The 19282-nt window shown below is 34.0% G+C and overlaps 1 protein-coding gene across 2 annotated transcripts in view; it reads left to right on the top strand.

The window, feature by feature from the left end:
- The window catches only part of LOC108774774 (serine/threonine-protein kinase 32A), a 44561-nt gene that overhangs the window by 8233 nt on the left and 17046 nt on the right, over positions 1 to 19282 (top strand). For both annotated transcript variants that reach the window (XM_018540969.1, XM_018540970.1), the window contains exons 2-5: positions 1314 to 1561; positions 4686 to 4741; positions 5789 to 5957; positions 8600 to 8797. In XM_018540969.1, coding sequence (XP_018396471.1) covers positions 1513 to 1561; positions 4686 to 4741; positions 5789 to 5957; positions 8600 to 8797 — 472 coding nt within the window. In that variant the 5' untranslated portion in view covers positions 1314 to 1512. The remainder of the gene's footprint in view (positions 1 to 1313; positions 1562 to 4685; positions 4742 to 5788; positions 5958 to 8599; positions 8798 to 19282) is intronic.

Raw genomic sequence — 19282 nt, 5'->3', positions numbered from 1 at the left:
CATGTGCGTATGACACATGGGTCTCCATTCGTGATGCAATGTCTGCAATTTCGGGTGGCAGTTACCTGTACGTCAACTGCTACAGCCATGCCAAACTAATCAACGTTGTTAATTGACGCCCGATGCTACGCGTTCCGTCCGCTCGGTGATTGGTGAATCGTCCACAGAAATCCGCCGATTGTGATACAACGTTATACGAAGAGAGAAACCCGTTGTTCTCGCGGTTGGTAGAGAGAAACGAGCGTTTGTTCGCGCTCGATCGAAACTACTTACGAGAATGCTCCAGAATTCATTCATACGAAAGAGCTCTCTATTGTCATTCGATGGGGATGGTTTCAGCATTTTAAAAATCAGCCCGCATCGCCGTCGCCGTAGATCGCTTTTTCTTCTTCGCATTTTTCGTTGCCCGTATTGTAAATACACTTCGCCTTGTATTTATTCTCGATGTCGATGCACGAAAAGTTTTTCAACATTTTGCCGCTCTTCAGAATGCAAAATGAACAAAGAAATTGTTATTATATTATTCTCCTGCATTATTGCGCTATTAAAATTCATACTGTCGAATTATACGTAATTTGAATTATATTTAATCATACTACAGATTGCCACTGTCATTAATTTAACTGAAGCAATGAAATTAAATAATTTAACAAGAAAATAAATTAAATTTGATACAAATTTAATTTATTGTTTACCAAATCCACGTACGATTTTAGAAACTAACACAGAGATAGATTTAGCTTTATATTTTGCCACACAATGGAAGTTAAAAAAATAACAAATTATTACTTTCGTTTAACTCAAGGGGTTGGGTTACCGCATCGCTCCTTTGATATTTAACCGTGAATGGCTCTTGTTCCATATACATGGTGTATTTAACATTAAAGGTCGCGTTTGTCAAAAACTACAATCAGGTTTAATTAGATAAAGTCTCGTCTTCCAATCAATCCAGCGTATACCCACTAATTCGACAACACCTCGTGTATATATATCGTTCATCGCATCACAGCTCATTACTCTGTCGCTTCAGCCGAAACCAATTAAAGTGACGAGGAGTAATCACGGGGGAATACATCGTTGGTGTCCTTTGGACTCAATGCGCCACACAGCAAGGTGTCCCGTATATTGTCCGCGTTGGAGGGAATCATCGCGACGGTACCTGCAATTATTCCGCGCGTTAGCGCGATCCGTTCCCCCCCCCCCCCCCCAAGCCGGAGGACATTGGCTGATGGTCAGCAGCGACTGACGAATTAAACGGGAGACCATTTGGCACGCACGTGACACACGGCTGCTTTTCTTTCATTTTTTATTAGTCCCTTCCGATTGCGGAGGACGATGCACGTCGCCCGATGAAGGTGGGGCCGTCTGACGAGGCGTCGCGGCGCCGTGACGATGCTGATGAAATATGAGACTTCCCGCGCCGACCGGATCTCACCGTCGTCCCCAGCACGCTCGCACCGATGCGACTTACGACGGCCGCCGACAAGTACGTCCGACGTCCATTGAAGAAAAATGGGTGCCAATCAATCGACCCGGAGCGCGCCCACCCCCGGAGAAGAAGGTAAATACGCGCCCGTCTGGCTTGCCCAGGTGGAGAACGCGCGAATCTTTTATGAGCCCAGGGCACGCTACGCGGAAGTGCTGAGGATTGGCTCTCGCATACACACGCACGCACACACCATGCGCGCACCGTAGAATTCGATATTTTATGAAGTAAAAGGAAAGAATGGGCGCGTCTCTCGACTTCAAGCGAGAGTTCAAGGAGGAGTGATTTACTCTCTATTCTTGAAGAATTTTTTCCCTATTTGCTAACGACGTTTCCAAGTAACTATATATATAATTATATTATTGGAATGAGAAACAAATTTTGGGGTTATTTTTGTCACAACCGCATAAAAAATAATTGATGTATATAATTACTTTTTGTGTGTTTAATAAAAATAACTCCGAAATTGTTTTTCATTCAAATTACTATTATTGCATTTCACAATATACACAAAATAACTAAAATAGTAATTATTACGTTATTATTACATAAAAGATAAAATAACAATATGATAATTTAGTTAATTTAAAAGTAACCGGTATATAATTATTTGGTTAATGTATATTATAGTTATATATAACTTCACAGTAACTTATATAACAGTTTGTATAACATTTTAGTAACAATGTAACACTGCAATAACATTATTACATATATGTTATATAACTGCTACTTTCTATAAGTGAGAAATTATAACTTACAATTACGCTGCATATAACACGTTATATTACATCCTGTTTTATTACGGCAATTTAACATTTATATATTTGTGTTTGCTAGGTACAAAGCTATCGATAAAACTATTCTTTTATTGCTATCTTCTTATAGTATCTATCTAAATTTAACTGGCGGAGAAATTAATTTTTACGCTAAAGATAGCTGCAGTTTGCTGATCGAGGCAATTGATTAGAGGCTAAATTAATAAGAATTATATAATAAAGATAAAAGAAAGATATGTGTACGTTAAAGTAAATTACTTTTTACATGACCTTGATTGAGGTGAATTACTCTTATAGCAAGAAATGAAATGTCCTTGAGTTATATATTGCGTTCATTATATTATCAAGACGTTCTCAAATATGTAAATATTAGAAAGGGGGACGCCACCCCGAGTTATAACGCTTCGCTTGGTACCGTAATATAATTCGCATAACTTGAATTCTTACTCGAACGCATCGACAACTTGCGTCGTTTCACGGGAGATCACCTTATTCTATCATGTTTATACCTCGCTAGAGGATCGTAAGCTCTTGCGATAACTCACAAAATACGCGATACGGCGCGACGTCGCGTGGAAATGTTCGCCTACGACTCGATTATAGAATATCGAGCTGTTGCCGGAGCTATTAATAAATCTTTTCTGTCGGTTGTATCGACGGTCCCGCGGACATTTAATTTCACCTGGAAAAATCCAATATTCAATCCCATTGTAATTAAATTCTTGGAAAGAGGTGGCCTCCTCCGCGATTCTTTCGCCGCGTGATTCCTATTTAACTTCTGTGACGAATATTGAAAATATAGATTTTATCTTCTCGCAGTTGACAAGTTTTAGTCAACAAAGTCTCACTTTTATTTTTAATATATTTATACTTTATGGAATCCTATTTACGTTTTATTGTATTCGGTTTTTTAAATATACCTACTTAGAAATAAATAGAATTTCTATAACTTTTATGATAAACATAATTTTATCATCAGTATACACAACGGGTTAACATAACCCTGCCAATTTTCAAAGCTGCACGTTTTTTTCTTTTACGCTACGACCTTTCTTATTTTATTGCTTCAACAAATACTTTTTTAGTCTTTGGACGGTCAGTTAAAAAAAAATTAATGAATTATAAAGCTTTACAGCCTGAGGTACAAGCGAAAGAAAAAAAAGGTTAAAAATACGTCGTATAGAGATAATAATAATATAGAGATTTTTTGGGTTGTGTTTATTCTATTAATATTGTACAATTTTAATATTTTTTAATCTCTTCGAAGCTCCTTTAATATTAAGTTCATAAACTAATAAAAGACTTTATTCTTATTTTTTACGTTAGAACCCATAGGAACCCCCTTCAAAATTGATTAACTTTATCGTGGCGAGAATATGATTTCCCACGCAAGTCTAATCTGGCAAAGGTCAAGCTTGAAATTCTCTGGAATTTGGCTATTTTGGGGAAACCGGAACTGCGTGTTCATGTAATATAAACTGTGTATCCGTATATGCATCCATCGAGATCAATCTCTGCCGGGATATGTAGTTTATTATGCATACTTTTGAAGCTGCAGTTTGCAAACACTTTCAAATTTTTTGCGGAAGCGATAAACTTTTCGAACAAATCTCTGCCGAAAAACTGCGATTTTTGCATTCACTAAAGAGGTAGTTTAATTAATATTAATGAATAGTCACATTTACGAGTTGCTATTTGATAAAACACTTTTATGCTTTCACTTTATATGCTTCGCATGTAAAGAGAACGAACACTAGCAATTTAGAGATTGACTTACTGATGAAACTAACGTCAGTACTAACAAAAGCCGATCCCGATTAACGTCGAATTTAATCCGAGAATAATCACCTGGGGTATTTTTGTACCGCAATGGCGAAAAAAAATTGTTGTAAAATGGATACTGTTTTCTTTTTTAATAAATATTCTTTAAATATGCAATTCCGTTGAACATTTGTGCAATAAAAAAGCTTTATATTAATTAAAATAATTACTTTTTCTAACAATAATATCATAAGCTAACGTACTTATTTTATATAATATATTTCTTTGACTTCTACTTACTTTTTTCAGAAAATTGTGATTAAATTCATGTCCACAATGTTCTCAAATTCCAGTAAATCGGAAAACAATCAATAATACACACAGTACTCATTTAATTTCTACTTTTTTCAGAAAATTTTGATTAAGTCCATATCTACGTTTTCATGTATATGATTCCAATAAATTGGAAAAGTAATAACATTCAATATCTTGTTAATAACAGTAATTTTTATATTGAGATAAAAATACCTCGGGTGATCGTTTACATTAAAAAAAAAAAAAAAATGAGATGACTACTCCTGAACTAACGCTTTACAAAAACGCAATCTCTCATCATAAAATTCATCATTTCTCAATTGATTCGTATTTTTCTGTTGCAGTGAATTTCGATCATTTTCAAATCCTACGCGCCATTGGGAAAGGCAGCTTCGGCAAGGTACGTCGTTGTGTTGCGTCCGAGTCGCGAAGGTGTGCTTAACGAAGCGCCGCGTGTAAAACGAGCGTTTTCGCGGTTCTTGTTTGCAAATACGACGATTTTAGAGTCATTCCAGACTGCGGCTTTCTGCGTTCATTCCGGCAGGAATCTCTACGTTATTTTTTGGGTTTGCATATACACGATAACAAGCACGCCACTGTTCCCTGCGGTCTCGCTAATACACCGTGCCGTGAAGTAATTCACACGTCGCTTTACCATCCGCACGGAAACTGCGTTTCAACCTTTGGAATGAACTGTATAGGATTTCTGTCTTATTATTGACACAGTTTTTCTGGCTCCTTTGACTCGGCGCGCGAATCGTACACAGTCCATCAGTTTACCTTCCGAACTCGTTTGTAACGTAAATGTATTATTCGAAGAACGCCACGTGGACCAACATAGGGCACGCATTTCTTCGTTCCGTATAACGTAGAGCGCGGCAAACGCGAATTGCATTTATGCCGCTATAAAATGCGTTACGTTCTCGATCGTAAAAAAAAAAAAAAAAAAAGCGCGTCCCACGTCGCTTTTATATCTATCAGTAAGGTCGCTGCGAGAATTCCAAAACTCTCGTTGCCGCGCTTTTTTTACGAGCTCGTATAAGTACGCGACGCTCCCCATTCTTGAATAAACATTAAAATGTAGGATTTAAATGTTTATAACTGACAATCGCAGTCATTTGCTGTTTGAAGTTGTTTTTAGTTTACTCCAGATTTTTTTTACAGAAAAACTATATCGAGACGTGTCCTTTCGAATAACATAACAACAGCGATGCAAAAGCGAAGTAAAATAAAAATATCAACGTTACAGTTTACTGCAAATCGTCTAGATAAATCAATGTGGAAAAAGACGTTTCATTGTCTCTCCTTTATTATTATTCTGCGGGAAAATTAAATAAATATCCCGCGAATATATATATCGAATTCATCAACTCGAGAAAACTTGTAGACAATTTTCGTGTGGGAGCCACAAATTTGCAGGAATTAAGTTTGCGATCGCTGCTTACAGGTCTGCATTGTACAAAAACGTGACAGTACCGGCAATATGTACGCCATGAAGTACGTACATAAAAACGAATGCGCGGAGCGCGGCGCTCTGAAAAATGTAGCGAGGGAGGTGGAGATCCTATCGAAGTTGGAGCATCCTTGCTTGGTGAATTTATGGTTCAGCTTTCAAGGTAAATCGTTTTTTAAGACATCGATCACACTCAGTCATTCTTCTAAATCTCATGGAAAACGCATGAAAAATATACAAAAGTGCTCTCCTGGAAGTGTGTTTTGGAAAAAGTTTTCCATTAATTCTGTATTGATTCCATACCGTTTCGTTTCTCTCTCTCGCTGATGATTGAAAGATATATTAACACTACAATATTTTTATTAAGAAAAAATCATGAAAATTGAGACTAAAATTTTTACGAAAATAGTTTTGTAACGAAAAATTAACAGCAAATTGCTTATAGATGAAAGCAAAACGCGCGCTGGTAGAAAACAGTTTGTAATGTGCATGTACATGCATATATAACTATGAATTTTAATGAATGCTAAAATTGGAATATTTCAGCGTGAATTAAACGTATAACAATCGTTTTTTTATCGTAATTAATAAAAATTGCGATAATTAACACGGTAGACAGTTATCCAGTTAATTCAAATTCACGAGAAAATGATAAAAAATCGCGTTTCGCGTTTACGGAGTTATTGAATTAGATATATATATAAAATTATGAATTAGATTTATAAAAAGGATAAAGAGTCTTTGTACACTTTAAACTGATTTTTAATAAATACTATATCTTTTTCACTGCTCTTTTATCTCTTTATCTTTTATGTATTTAATATCTTTTATAATTAAATTTTAAATTTTTCTTGGAATCACGTTTACACTTTTAAGAAAATTTTATAATAATTATTTTATTAATATTATACAATAAAATATTCATTTATTATGATAGTTTTTCTGTTTTATGAGGATTAAATGAATGATGTTTCTTGTACGTTGATCTTTACAATCTCAATTGGTTTTACCTTTTTTTTTTTTTATTCAAAAAGAAAAGACTAAATATATTGCAAAAGTGCAAATGCACGATACTTTTGTCTTGCACACAAAACTACAGGTACGATGTCTCTTTCTTGAATCCTTTTATCCTTTTATCCATGCGACAAACACGCGCATTAAACGATTATGCTTATCTCATAAAAACACACAGTATTTTATTGAAAGAAGCTGAGTCCTCTCAACGTCGGGTATATACGGGACGATGCATACAAATATTTATGCAAAAACGAGCAATATGAAGCTCGCAGTTGCCGTGAAGACTTTAATGAGAGTTCGTCTACCAACTCTGTAGATGGGTCAAATATTAAACATTCCAAACGAAATGCGCATATCGCTTGTAAAAACAAAACTATGTTGTCGAATTTTTTTTTTGTTGTTAAACGTTTCGATGGATAAGCCGCGAATTAATTTTTAAATAACGGAAGTACACTAAAACAAATTATCAAAGATCCCCTCGCGAAAAACCGATGATAATCGAGCGATATAAAAGAAGCGAATAAAAAAAAGTAATCTCGAAATAACGAACTTACATTTGTGAGAAAATATTCGTATCTTAAATTTAATTAATAATATCTTTGACATTTTCCGAACCGAATTCAATATTGAAACACTAATGACACACTTTATTCATGATTAGAATTAGATTAAATAATACAATGTATTGTAAAAAATACAATGTTAATTTTAACTCGAAGACGAGTTGAGTGGATTTCCTGAGACATGCAAAAATGTTAAAATTATTATTTTTGTGTTAAAATATTAACATTTTTGCATGTCTCAGAAAATCCACTAAACGTCTTTGAGTTAAAATGAACATTTTATGTTTTACAGTGTAATAATTATAATTTATTTTAGAAATAATATAAATTTTGAGAAATTTCTGATATAACTGGTATTTTACATAAAATTATATATTGACATAGACATTAATATGATCACCGTGTAACAATTAGCAGATTACAGTCTCTGTTATTGAGATTACAATCTCACATACCTTGTGTCTATAGAATAATCAAGTTAAAAGTTTCCTCATATTGAGCCATCATGCTTTCTATTTTCATTCGAAAGATATCGCTTTATATCACATTTAACAATATACGTGAAATACAATATATATAATAAAATAAATCGAGCACGTGGATACAAATTGAACGTATGGTTTAATTTTTGACAGAGAAGCTTTATATATTCCAGTCTCTTAATTACTTTAAGTATAATTTAAGTGTTTTCAATTTTGATGCAAATATATCGTCAAAATCCTGCGAATACTGGCTATATACATATAATGCTATATCGAATAAAGAAAAACAGTAAATTATGTTAACGAGATGATAAAATTGCCACAATTTCGATGTAAGTTATTCGATGAAAATATATTGTATCACAAAACAACTATATCGATTAACAATATTATACGTAAACCAGGAAAATTACAACCCCGATAATTTGGCTTGAACATTTTTTGATAAACGTCACGTCATAAAATTCACGTGTACGGTTTCGCGGCGCGTCTATATTTATTAAAGGTGTCGCTTATATCGCGTATTGTTTGGAATCGGTTTTACGGCTCCGTACGTGAAATATCGGGACAATATAACGCATCTGCCGAACTCCGTGCTTGACTGGGCCAATATTGATCGGTCAACCGTCCGACGAACCATGCGTCGCTCTCATCTCGCGAGCGCGCGTGAATGTGATGAAAAAGAGCGATTTACGGTGCGTAGGAGGGTAGGATTAAACGCCTGTTTACACGCCCCGTTACAGACGAGGAGGACCTTTTCATGGTGTCGGATCTACTTTTGGGTGGCGACCTGAGATATCATATCCAGCAAGAGATCGTGTTCGGTGAGGAGAGCGTGGTGCTGTTCGTAGCAGAGATCGCACTGGCGCTCGATTACTTGCAAACCCACAGGATCATCCATCGGGACATCAAGCCGGACAACATACTGCTGGATGAAGAGGGTGAGTCGATGATTTCTCCTCTGTTCGTCAATGATCACTCAAACTCTCACCTTCGTCCGCGCCAGCTGAAGTCGACCGCGGAAAGTAATACGGATAGGGATAATTAATCTTGCCGAGAGAACTTAACTTTAAGTTCAGAGAGAGGGTTACACTACTTTGGACCCTTAAAAGGAAGACTATTTATGGAAATTCTTTATGCAAAAAAAATAAAATTAATTAAAAATAAATTAAAAAGACACATTCATTATTATATTGAAATATACAAAAAAAAATTTCTTTTTAAGAAAATGACGGTACTGTAGTTGATAGAAATAGATTGGTTATCAGTGAGCACGATTTGACTTAGAACAAAAAACCAAGACTTTATTTTTTCTCTACATAACATTTATTAAAGAAGTACCTAAAGGTCTTTGGAAATAGCTTTCTTGTAAAAACAATCATTTTTTTACCAAAATATTTTACACATAAATGTATTAATAACAATAACAATCTATAACTAATCGTAAAGTTGCTATATATACTTTTTTTCTAATAAAAAAGAAGATTCTTTGAAAGTTTTAATTAAATGAAAATTATAGAAGTTAGGTATAGAGTGTACGCTGATTTAAAAAACGTTGTCTTTAAAAAATTTGGATACACGCGAAAGGATTAGCTGTAAAAAAAACTTTGTAAATACCTTAAATTTTCCTTTTCAACTAGTGAGGTTATACTTTTGTATATATAATCTATTATTTATAAGGGAAAAAAAATTGTCTCTTATTTTGTAACTTTATACATCATGGATTTAATTTGGAGGTTTAACTCGTAAATTGTTTGACTATTTTATCTCCGAGAGTGTATGCATTTGCATTTATAAATATGTGAAAGGCATTATCATAGGAGAGAGAGCTTTTAATTGTTAAAATTAATTATTAACAAAATTAACCGTGATTTAATTATGATATCGTGTAAAATCGATGCGTTACACGCGTTCATTAAATCAAGCCGTACAGCTTATTATGAATTTTAGAGGAAAAGGATCATCGCGAAAGGATTTAAGGGCGTGACGTAATCTCTACGGCGAGTAAATCAGTTGACATCCCCCCCTTGTCTCCATTTCAAGGCTTCAACAATGGTCACCTAATCCGGGGTTTCATTTAACACAATGCGAAAGTCGTACTCAATGTAAACACGAGATGAGACACTCGAATAACCGTTGCGGTGAATGTGGACGTATAAATAAACTTTGAATCTCTAACCAGTTAGTTCTCGCACGTGCGCGTTTATAAATCGAGCGAAAGAACAAATATTTTCGACATTATGTATATAGAAAACGAAACGAAAGATTTCCCAAGAGAAAGGATAAATTTATTTCCCCCGAGAGTTTACAATATTTACTATATTTTGGTACTTAAATTATTTATCGAAACTAGCATTTGATCGAAACGAGCATTTTGACGGATTTAGGAATTTGTCAAAAAGCCAGGAGCGATAAGCAAATTTCTTTAAGGTCAAATATGAAAGGATTTTGACCTTAAAAAAATTAAATTAAATTTCTAAAATGAATATAAAAGGATTGAGTGAGAGAATAATAAATTATTATTTAAATAATTACATTAAAAATACATTAATTATACAAAAAAAAAATAATTTAATAGAATCTATAGATATTAATCAATATATTAAATTAATTTTTCTTTGTTTACCGAAGATGGTCATATTAAAGGCCGAATCGTTTACTAATAATAGTAAAAAAAATTTTGTTTTAATATTCTACGAAATACAATATAATTTCGCTAAATCTATCCAGCGTCGTGATATATGCTCATTTTTAATTCCTTTATAATCTATAGATATTTTTTATATCTAGGAGTTTCATAAATTAAAATTATATTTGCAATGTCAAAATTGTGATTAAGAGAGCATTTTAGAAATATTAAAAATATATTATACATATATATGATTTTTGCTGTAAATATTTTAAAAAAGGAAGACTCCAAGGAGAACTCTTATACGGCTTCCCTGTGGATTCGTCGGTGAGTTTAGGGCGTCGCAAATTTCAAAATAGCTGTCATTAAGCTAGAATTAAGCTCTTGTCCAACTGCGACTCTCGTTTGCATATCAAGCGCCGATCTGACGGTCACCGATGTCGCTGACACGTCCGCAGACAAACGTTTCTAATCGCGCCCATGATTCAGTTACTCCAAAACGCCAAGCAAGAACCGGATTATTCTTCGAGCGAGCGAATCTCGCACGGCGAATGAGATTATTCGCGAATACACGGAGCCGCTCTGCAATCGGCGGGTTTTAGCGGGATTAACCGTCGCCTACGTTCGCCCGCTATTCATTCGCCCCCATCACGTTTACCCTTAATCTTGTGAGATTAATATGTATCCTGAATGTGGATTTAGTAGATTGTGACGATACAAGACGCCACGACGACGCGCGCGGCGCGAAAATTATCTGCGAGGAACAGCATGGCCGTACTACATCGTGCTAATTGTAAAGCCGTGATCACCCCAGCGATTGCGCGATTGTGATTGACGATTGGGGATCATTTCTCAACCAATCGGAACAGAGCAATCGGTGACTGCTTTGCTCTGATTGGTTGAGAAATAATCCTCAATCGTCAATCACAATCGCGCAATCGCTAGTATGATTACGGCTTAACGGACATCGTTCGCTTCGTATGCAGAATAATATAATATGTTGCCGCTCTCCCGAGGAAGGATTTTCTATCATGTGATCTTCTGAAATTACAATTTTTGTGAAAGTACCATCTCTCAACTAAAAAAAACTAATTGACACTGTATGGAAGTTTCATTTTCAATCATGGGCATATCCAGGAGAAATTTCGATAATTCGAACCACCCTAAAATTTTGTATATTTATTCAATCAACTTTAATTATAAAAAATACAGCTTTACTTTTGACTCTGAATATCATTTTGTATATGACAATACAAATAATTTTTGGAGCTATTATTAGTTACGAGTTTTGACAAATCCGATATATGAGTAACATTTTCGCAAGGTTTTGGAATGAGATAATAACAGAATATGTGTTAAGATATTAATAAGTACTCCATTCATATTTTGTTTTAAATACAACTATATTTTACCTATATTTTTTTTAAGAAAAAAAAGTTCTAACATGAAAATCTAATATTTTTCCCATTCAAAATCAGGAACAAGAAGGAGACATTCCAAGCTCTAAAATATTCAAAGAAATAATTTATTAATTTAAAAAATGGTATAAAATTATGTATAAAACTGCTTGTTTACGATAAAAGAATTGATAATCCCTTTCCCTTCCCCTTCCTCCGATAATATCGTTTTTCAGGAAGTTACTCTCTAAAGGAATAGGATTTCGAGGATTCTTCAAGATCTCATGGAATCTTATAATGAAATAAGCAGGAAAAGGTCTTATTATGTATCTTTTACCAGATATTGATACTCTCTCGCGTATCTCTAGTATTTCGCTCGTTCTCAGAGATTCTTGAGAACGACGAAGCACAACAACGAAGTATCTTCTCTTGCTTTATCAACGCGAGGCATGCTCGCCTCTCATACTCGCACGAGCCAGAATTCAGAAACTATCGGTGACGCTTTTTCCGCCTTGCTTCTCGCCAGCGATATCGATTTACAGTCAAAATATTGAAGACTTTGCTAGAAGTTACCACAAAAGGGAAAAGCCGAGTAATTCTTGAAAGTGACGCTAAATAATAAAGACACTTTTTGGACTCTTGAGATTCTGGCTCCACGGATTTATATGCATTTGTTAATCGAGCGAAACGAACAAATACAAACAAATCAATAGTATAAAGATCAATATCCATCAATCAATCAATAAGAAATAATATATTCGGTTACGTTCGCGCGATTGCCTTATCGATTTTCCGCCGTACGAAGATTAAACTTGTGGCGGTAATGACGGCGGACAATGCGTGGGTACATTGTACCATCTTCGTTGGTGAAATTACAAAAACGAGAGGGAAACGAGATAAAGAAATTGGGATAAGACAAAAAGGACCGAAGGTTGGATCCTCTTTAATAGAAAGACCGACGAGGGTGCGACTTTCGTCGGGAAATGCCTCGGGGACGTGGAAAGCAGATATATAGTGTTGTACATTTACGATCCCGAAGAAAGGAACAGCGTGGAGGTCGCAAGGATGGAGGTTATCCTAATTTCTCCTCCTGCACCTGGCCGACGGCTGTTTGAATTCCGAGATTGCCTCTGCATCATTTAAAATTACACACCGGTGTCCCTACTGTTATCGCTCGGATTTCGTGTCCTATCTAGTGTGGCGTGAGACCCATTCGACCGGTGAAAATATTGCCCGGGGGACACCAAGCGACACAAAATACAGCTGTTCCGCGTGTGGATTCAGGCTAGACGTCATAACGAACGACGGAACGGGTGGAAATCTCGATGGATTTGATTTATACTGGAAGAGAGATCGCGACTTTGGAAATCAATCGAAAGTGAAAAATGCTCCCGTAGAAATTGGAATCACGAGGAGAATAATATCCTCGAAAGTTCCTTGCGCAGCGAATTTATTGATGACGCATTACACACATTTTTGAACGAAATGAAAACGTTATAGACTTTTCTATATCTAGGAAAGTATTTATAAAAGTAATGTAAAGAGTTCGGCGACAATTTAGAATCTAGATAAAAAATTATTTCAATAAGAAGCAAACATGATTTAAGGCCGGTATTCATAGTCAATTCTTATATTCAAGATCGTCTTAAGTACAGTCTTAAGATGTCACGAACCAATCAAAGAGCTGCATTCGCGTCTTAAGACATTACGTAAGATAGTCTTCAAATAAGAACTGATTATGAATACCGGCCTAAGTGATTCAATAATTAAGATAAAATCAGGCAGTTTTAATTTAACTGTAAAATTGTGTGTATCGTTAAACATAAATGTTAACTTTATTGAATTGTTCCATACGCACCTACATAATACTCATTTTTATATGGAAAGTATAAATTTTTTGTCACTTTTTGCGGAAACTATACATCTGACAATATTCTTAAATAATTATCAAAAAACCCATTAAGTAAATCAATGAATAAATCTCTTCTCTTAAGGTTACTTCACTTGGCCTTTCACTTGTAATTCCATTATTGTGATATCATTAAAAATAACAATAAAAATATGTATAAAGGACTCTTGTTAATAAACAAATTTAAATGTAAGTAAAGGGCATAAGAGTCAAAAATTAAAATAATTATGATATATTACGAAGATAAAAATCGAAAAAAGACATTAAAAATGTAAAAAAAAAGCGTCAAGTATATTAATGCCATAAAATGAAGTGAAATCAAAATAATATAAAATATTTTGCAAAAAAACCAAATTTAATGCCATAAAAAAGAAGTTAAATTAAAATAATATTTCAATTATTTTTTTGAAGGCGTCCTTTTTACTAATAATACCTTTGGGTATCCTTTAGAACTGGTGGTGTATTGGATAAAATTATAATAAACTTTAAAAAAAATACATTTTATTTAATGTGTACAAAGTATAACGAGATATTAAAATGAGAAAACGAAATGTAATAGATAGCCTAATAAGAGGCGCAGAAATTGAAAAAGGTTTTGTACCTCGATAACAAGTAGAAAATCATAGAGACAATCGAAAAGGAACAAGATCTTCAGTAACATACTTGACGCTCCCGTTTTGTTCATAATTGTAATTTTAGAATAAGAATTGTGTACATCGAATATATATGTATACCTTTCTTTTTACAATATATTGTTTTTAAAAGAAATTTTATTTCATATTTAGATTGTAATAAGGCTCAATAAATTTAAAACTAATAAGAGAACAGGGCTACGAGCCATAAATTCGTTAAAATCTTTAATTTTATTCTAATATATTGCGAAGATTATCACGTAATGTTGGCGTTTCGTCCCGGCTTTCACTACTGGACTCATCAGTAAGGTATTGTAATGGAAGCCTACCTTATACGCCTGAGAGAGTTTTATTTAGTTGAGATTCTATAAAGAGTATACCTACAGGTATCAAAGCACTTGCGAGAATTTTGCGAATATCTATATACCTTTGATGGCGGGTCGACGTAGTAATATTATTCGCAATATTTATCTAAAATAATATATGTATTCCCCAATTTGGGGGGACTTTTCAGATAGAGTTGCGTTTCAAGACCGACGATTGTTCGGCGCGCAAGTTTAGGGAGGTGGGAGAGGAATACATATATTACTTTAGATAAATATTGCGAAGAATATTACTACGTCGACCGGCTATCAGAGGTCTATAGTTATTCTCAAATTCTCGCAAGTGCTTTGACACACATATAATTCTCCATATATAACTCGTTACTTTTTTTATTCTATGACAAGTAACTGTAACTTTAATTTTAAAACGAGCAACTTTTTATTTCCTGATATATGTATTGGACGTTGTGCGTGCGTGCGTGCGTGCGTGTGAAGAGAAAGAAGACGAAGATGCTTAGTGTAAAAAATGTAAATATAAGGTGAACAAACTTACTTTAACAAACCCTCTATGACAAATATGTATATCTTTGTAATGCAAGTAACCGGAAAAAGAAATCTTTATGTATTGAATTTATCTAGGTGATTATAAGAAGAAGACTGTAATATTACGAGGTATACAAAGACTGTTTTATTGTATGCAATAGACACAAAAACAGACAGACAGTAGCGACAACCGTAAACTCCGTGTCGGTAACGTAACGATCGCTGATGGTAAGTTGCATATACGATACCTACTCTTCCTCAATTTTTTGTATTTAGAGTACATGGATTTCTAAGGACAATGCCGTTAGCTTGGTGTATAACGTAGTGGAGGGTTGCGAGGTCTCGTAGATCTCCGTACAATTTGAGGTGACTGTACTCGATATGGCGGAGATCTTTGTGAAGTTGGAGTTGCGGGTAATGTCCAATAACGCTCCTCTGAAGTGGACGGACTCGGTGGTGAAGGTGGTCCTCGTGGTGACGGTGGAACCTGCAAATTAGCTTTATTGTGGAATGTTTGCGATATCGTTATCATAAAAATGAACTCTACGAGGCTTATCCTTCTCCTTTAGCCTCTTTTGACTATTAGACTGGTCCTCAGCTTTTTTCTCACTAAAGGCGCGGATATGATCCACGTGTCTCTTGAAGCATCTGCCCTCATAATCTATTTCGTAATGTAGATCGCCCAATCGCGAGACAACCCTACCTTTGACCCATTTTTATCCAGACGTTACTTGAGAAATCGTTATATGCTTGCTTTCTATTCTACTGAACTTGATGTAAGTACTTGTGAAGAACAGGAAATGCATAAATTATAATTTTATGGTTTATTGATGCCACTGATTTATTATATTCAACTATATTGCTTATTTTAGTGACGTTGTTTTAAAAATTAAGTTATTTATTTAATAAATTATATGATTAAGCGAGAAAAAGAAATGCAAAAAAAACACACAGATAATTCTATACATACAGTCCTAAATTTTTTTCGATCTTCATTCCTCGAAGGCATCCATATCAGGACATTGGACCCACTTGCCGTTGCAAGGATAGGAATATGGGGATGACCTAAGCAGTGATGTCTCAACATCTATACATTAAGTGAATAAAAGTTATTTTGTGCAACACATACTACGAAGAAGAAAAATTTGTTTATCAAATGCACAAAATGAAAACACTTTACGGATTTGTAATCTTCTCTCAACCACTGTGCCGCAGTTCTTTTTTTCTTGTCAAAAATGAATATATCACCACGATCGGATGCAGATATAATAAATTCACTTTTAGGTCCGAAAAAATTGATTCCACGTATAACTGCAATCACAACACATAACTAAGACAACTTAATATCTACTATTAATAAATCATATTATAATTATTTAAAGAGTCGCTTTTCAATTACATAGACGAAAAAAATATGAAAAATGTACATAAAAAAATCTTTAAACAATAATCTCAGAATAAAAATTAATTAACAAATAAACCATTCAATAATGTTACTGTATGCTACTTCTCTTTTGAAATATACTTAAAATATAGAGTTCTAAAATTAAAAAAAAGTAAAATATCGGGAATATAATAATAATATAATTACATGTAAAACGTCGCTTGACTACCTCAGCAGGTACACCAGGTACAGAACTAAATTGATTGCTTTCAAATAATGTATGATTCGAATTTCCTTCACATAACCACATTGATTTATCAAATAATAATATTTTGGAAAAATTACACGATGTGAGAATCTCTGTCCCATCGTGATTATACATGGCGATTGTTGTACAGTCGTACTCATAATAATCCTTCAAATACATGTAAATTACATATGTAATTAAAACTCATGTAAAAAACATAAACACTGTAGTATTTCTTTAAATATTGATAAACTTTTCAGCAATAGGTTTGAATCAAACTAATACATACCTCCTCATACTTGGTGGTCCACAATTGATAAAGTGGTTTCGAAATATTTCGCAGATCATACACCCTTACGCAGGGAAAATAACCTCTGATACAAACTTCATTGCTATTAGAAGGATTACAATGTATACTATTTAACGTATTTCGAAATTTCTTTATATCGAGCAATCTATGGATATGAACATAAATGTATTTAATATTATAATGGATGTTAGTATATATAACATGTGTATTAAAGAACAAAAATAAACACTCTTATCATGTAAACTCAAAATTTATTAGTATAACTAATACAAACATGAAGCCTATAACGGTCTAGCTTGGATCTTTAATCGTTTACATATAAACTACTGCGGTATTATCACCAATTAAAATAAATTATTGCGAGGAATATTACCATGGCCTCGGTAGTCTAATTGGCTAGGACACTTGCGCGTAAAGCAAGGTATCCGGGTTCAACTTCCGGCAGATGTAATATTTTTCACAATAAAAAGAATTATTTCCAGATTTAGTATTTTCAGATTATTAGAATTGCGTTCAAGACCAACGATAGTTCGACGCGCAGTTTGGGGGGACTACGTATATTAGTTAATTATTCATTTGTTTTAATTCGTGATAGTACCGCGGTACATGTAAGCAATTAGAGATCCAAGCTAGACTGTTGTAGGGTTCGTGTTTGCATTAGTTATGTTCTTACACATATTAACGGTCTTTAGTATTGAATATTGTCAAAATTTAGTATTGCGTCTATGTAGAATTTAATCGACTTATTCTCATTTCTACTAATTAACGTAGGTTAATTTTGTTTTAACTTTTTTTGTTATAATGGTCGAACCTGGATCTTTTATGCCAGCATATCCTATTTTCCGTTTGTTGAGTTTCAAATGTATACGATTCAATAAGATTCTTATCATTTTTTCTTGTCCAAAGTATAAGTTGAACCAAGATTAAAATTAATCTACATTTTGAAAATAGGCATTAACTCCGCTGCAAACGATATGAGTATATTTTGGTTTAACTTATTGTTCCTGTTTTTCTAATTCTTGGAATAAAAAACCAGAAACAATTATGAGAATTAGAAAAAGATTAACAGTAAGTTGAACCGAAATAAATCAATATTACTTTGGTTGAACCGGGCTATAACTGTCACAACGGTCCAGTCATCTTTCAATCACAATGTGATTGATTCGCATATAAGTACACAGGACGATCCCGTGCTACACTTAACGCCAGATAATGGTCGCGTTCAGCAGACTCAACAGTTTTATAATTATTTTATGACTCTTCGTTGAGATAGGACTATTTTTTTAGATCAAAAAGTATAATCCAATCAGCGAGACGAATTATAAAACGGTTGCAAAACTGTTGAGTCTGCTGAACACAGCCAATACAACGATTTTTGGTAGAAAAAAAATTAATATTATATGTAGACATTCTGCATGCTATAAACAAAGAATATATAAGAAACATTATTACATGTGAACTTTTTAATAACAATTTCTTACTTTGGTGTATCCTCCCGGATATCTATGGATGAAATTGAGCCGTTTCCAGTAGAAAACACGACATAGGGTATTTCAGGATGCACAGCTAATGACCTGTCATTCATAAAATATTGTCTACGTGAATCATGAAAGGATAATTTATAGTGCAACAATCGTTTCCATGATTTGTATTCCAGATCTAATAAATGTATATCACCATCGAAAGTACGAGTGACCATAAAATTTTCTACGTCTAAAGGCAGCCATTTGACCTAAACACATATATTATTAAATTGAAAAGATTAATAAAAAAATACAATTAAATCAGAATAACTATTACAAAACATTCAAATAGCAATACTTTATTATATAATATAAATATTATACATACCTCGCTTATTAGGAAGACATAGCCATTTGGAAGGCAACAACACTTTTTCCTTGCAGCCCAATCCCAAATAGAAATTGTCTCGCCAGAGGCTCTTGCTAATAAGTTTCCTTTCTGATTGAAACTTAAGGCATTTACATCCTGTAAATAATAACGAAACTTTAATACGTATAGCTATACATGATTTAAAAAATCTATAATAAT

Source organism: Cyphomyrmex costatus, unplaced genomic scaffold (genome assembly GCF_001594065.2).
Source record: "Cyphomyrmex costatus isolate MS0001 unplaced genomic scaffold, Ccosl1.0 scaffold273, whole genome shotgun sequence".
NCBI classification, from domain to species: Eukaryota; Metazoa; Arthropoda; class Insecta; order Hymenoptera; family Formicidae; genus Cyphomyrmex; species Cyphomyrmex costatus.
Note: the sequence above shows the minus strand (reverse complement) of the source record. Positions and strands in the feature narration are given on the sequence as shown.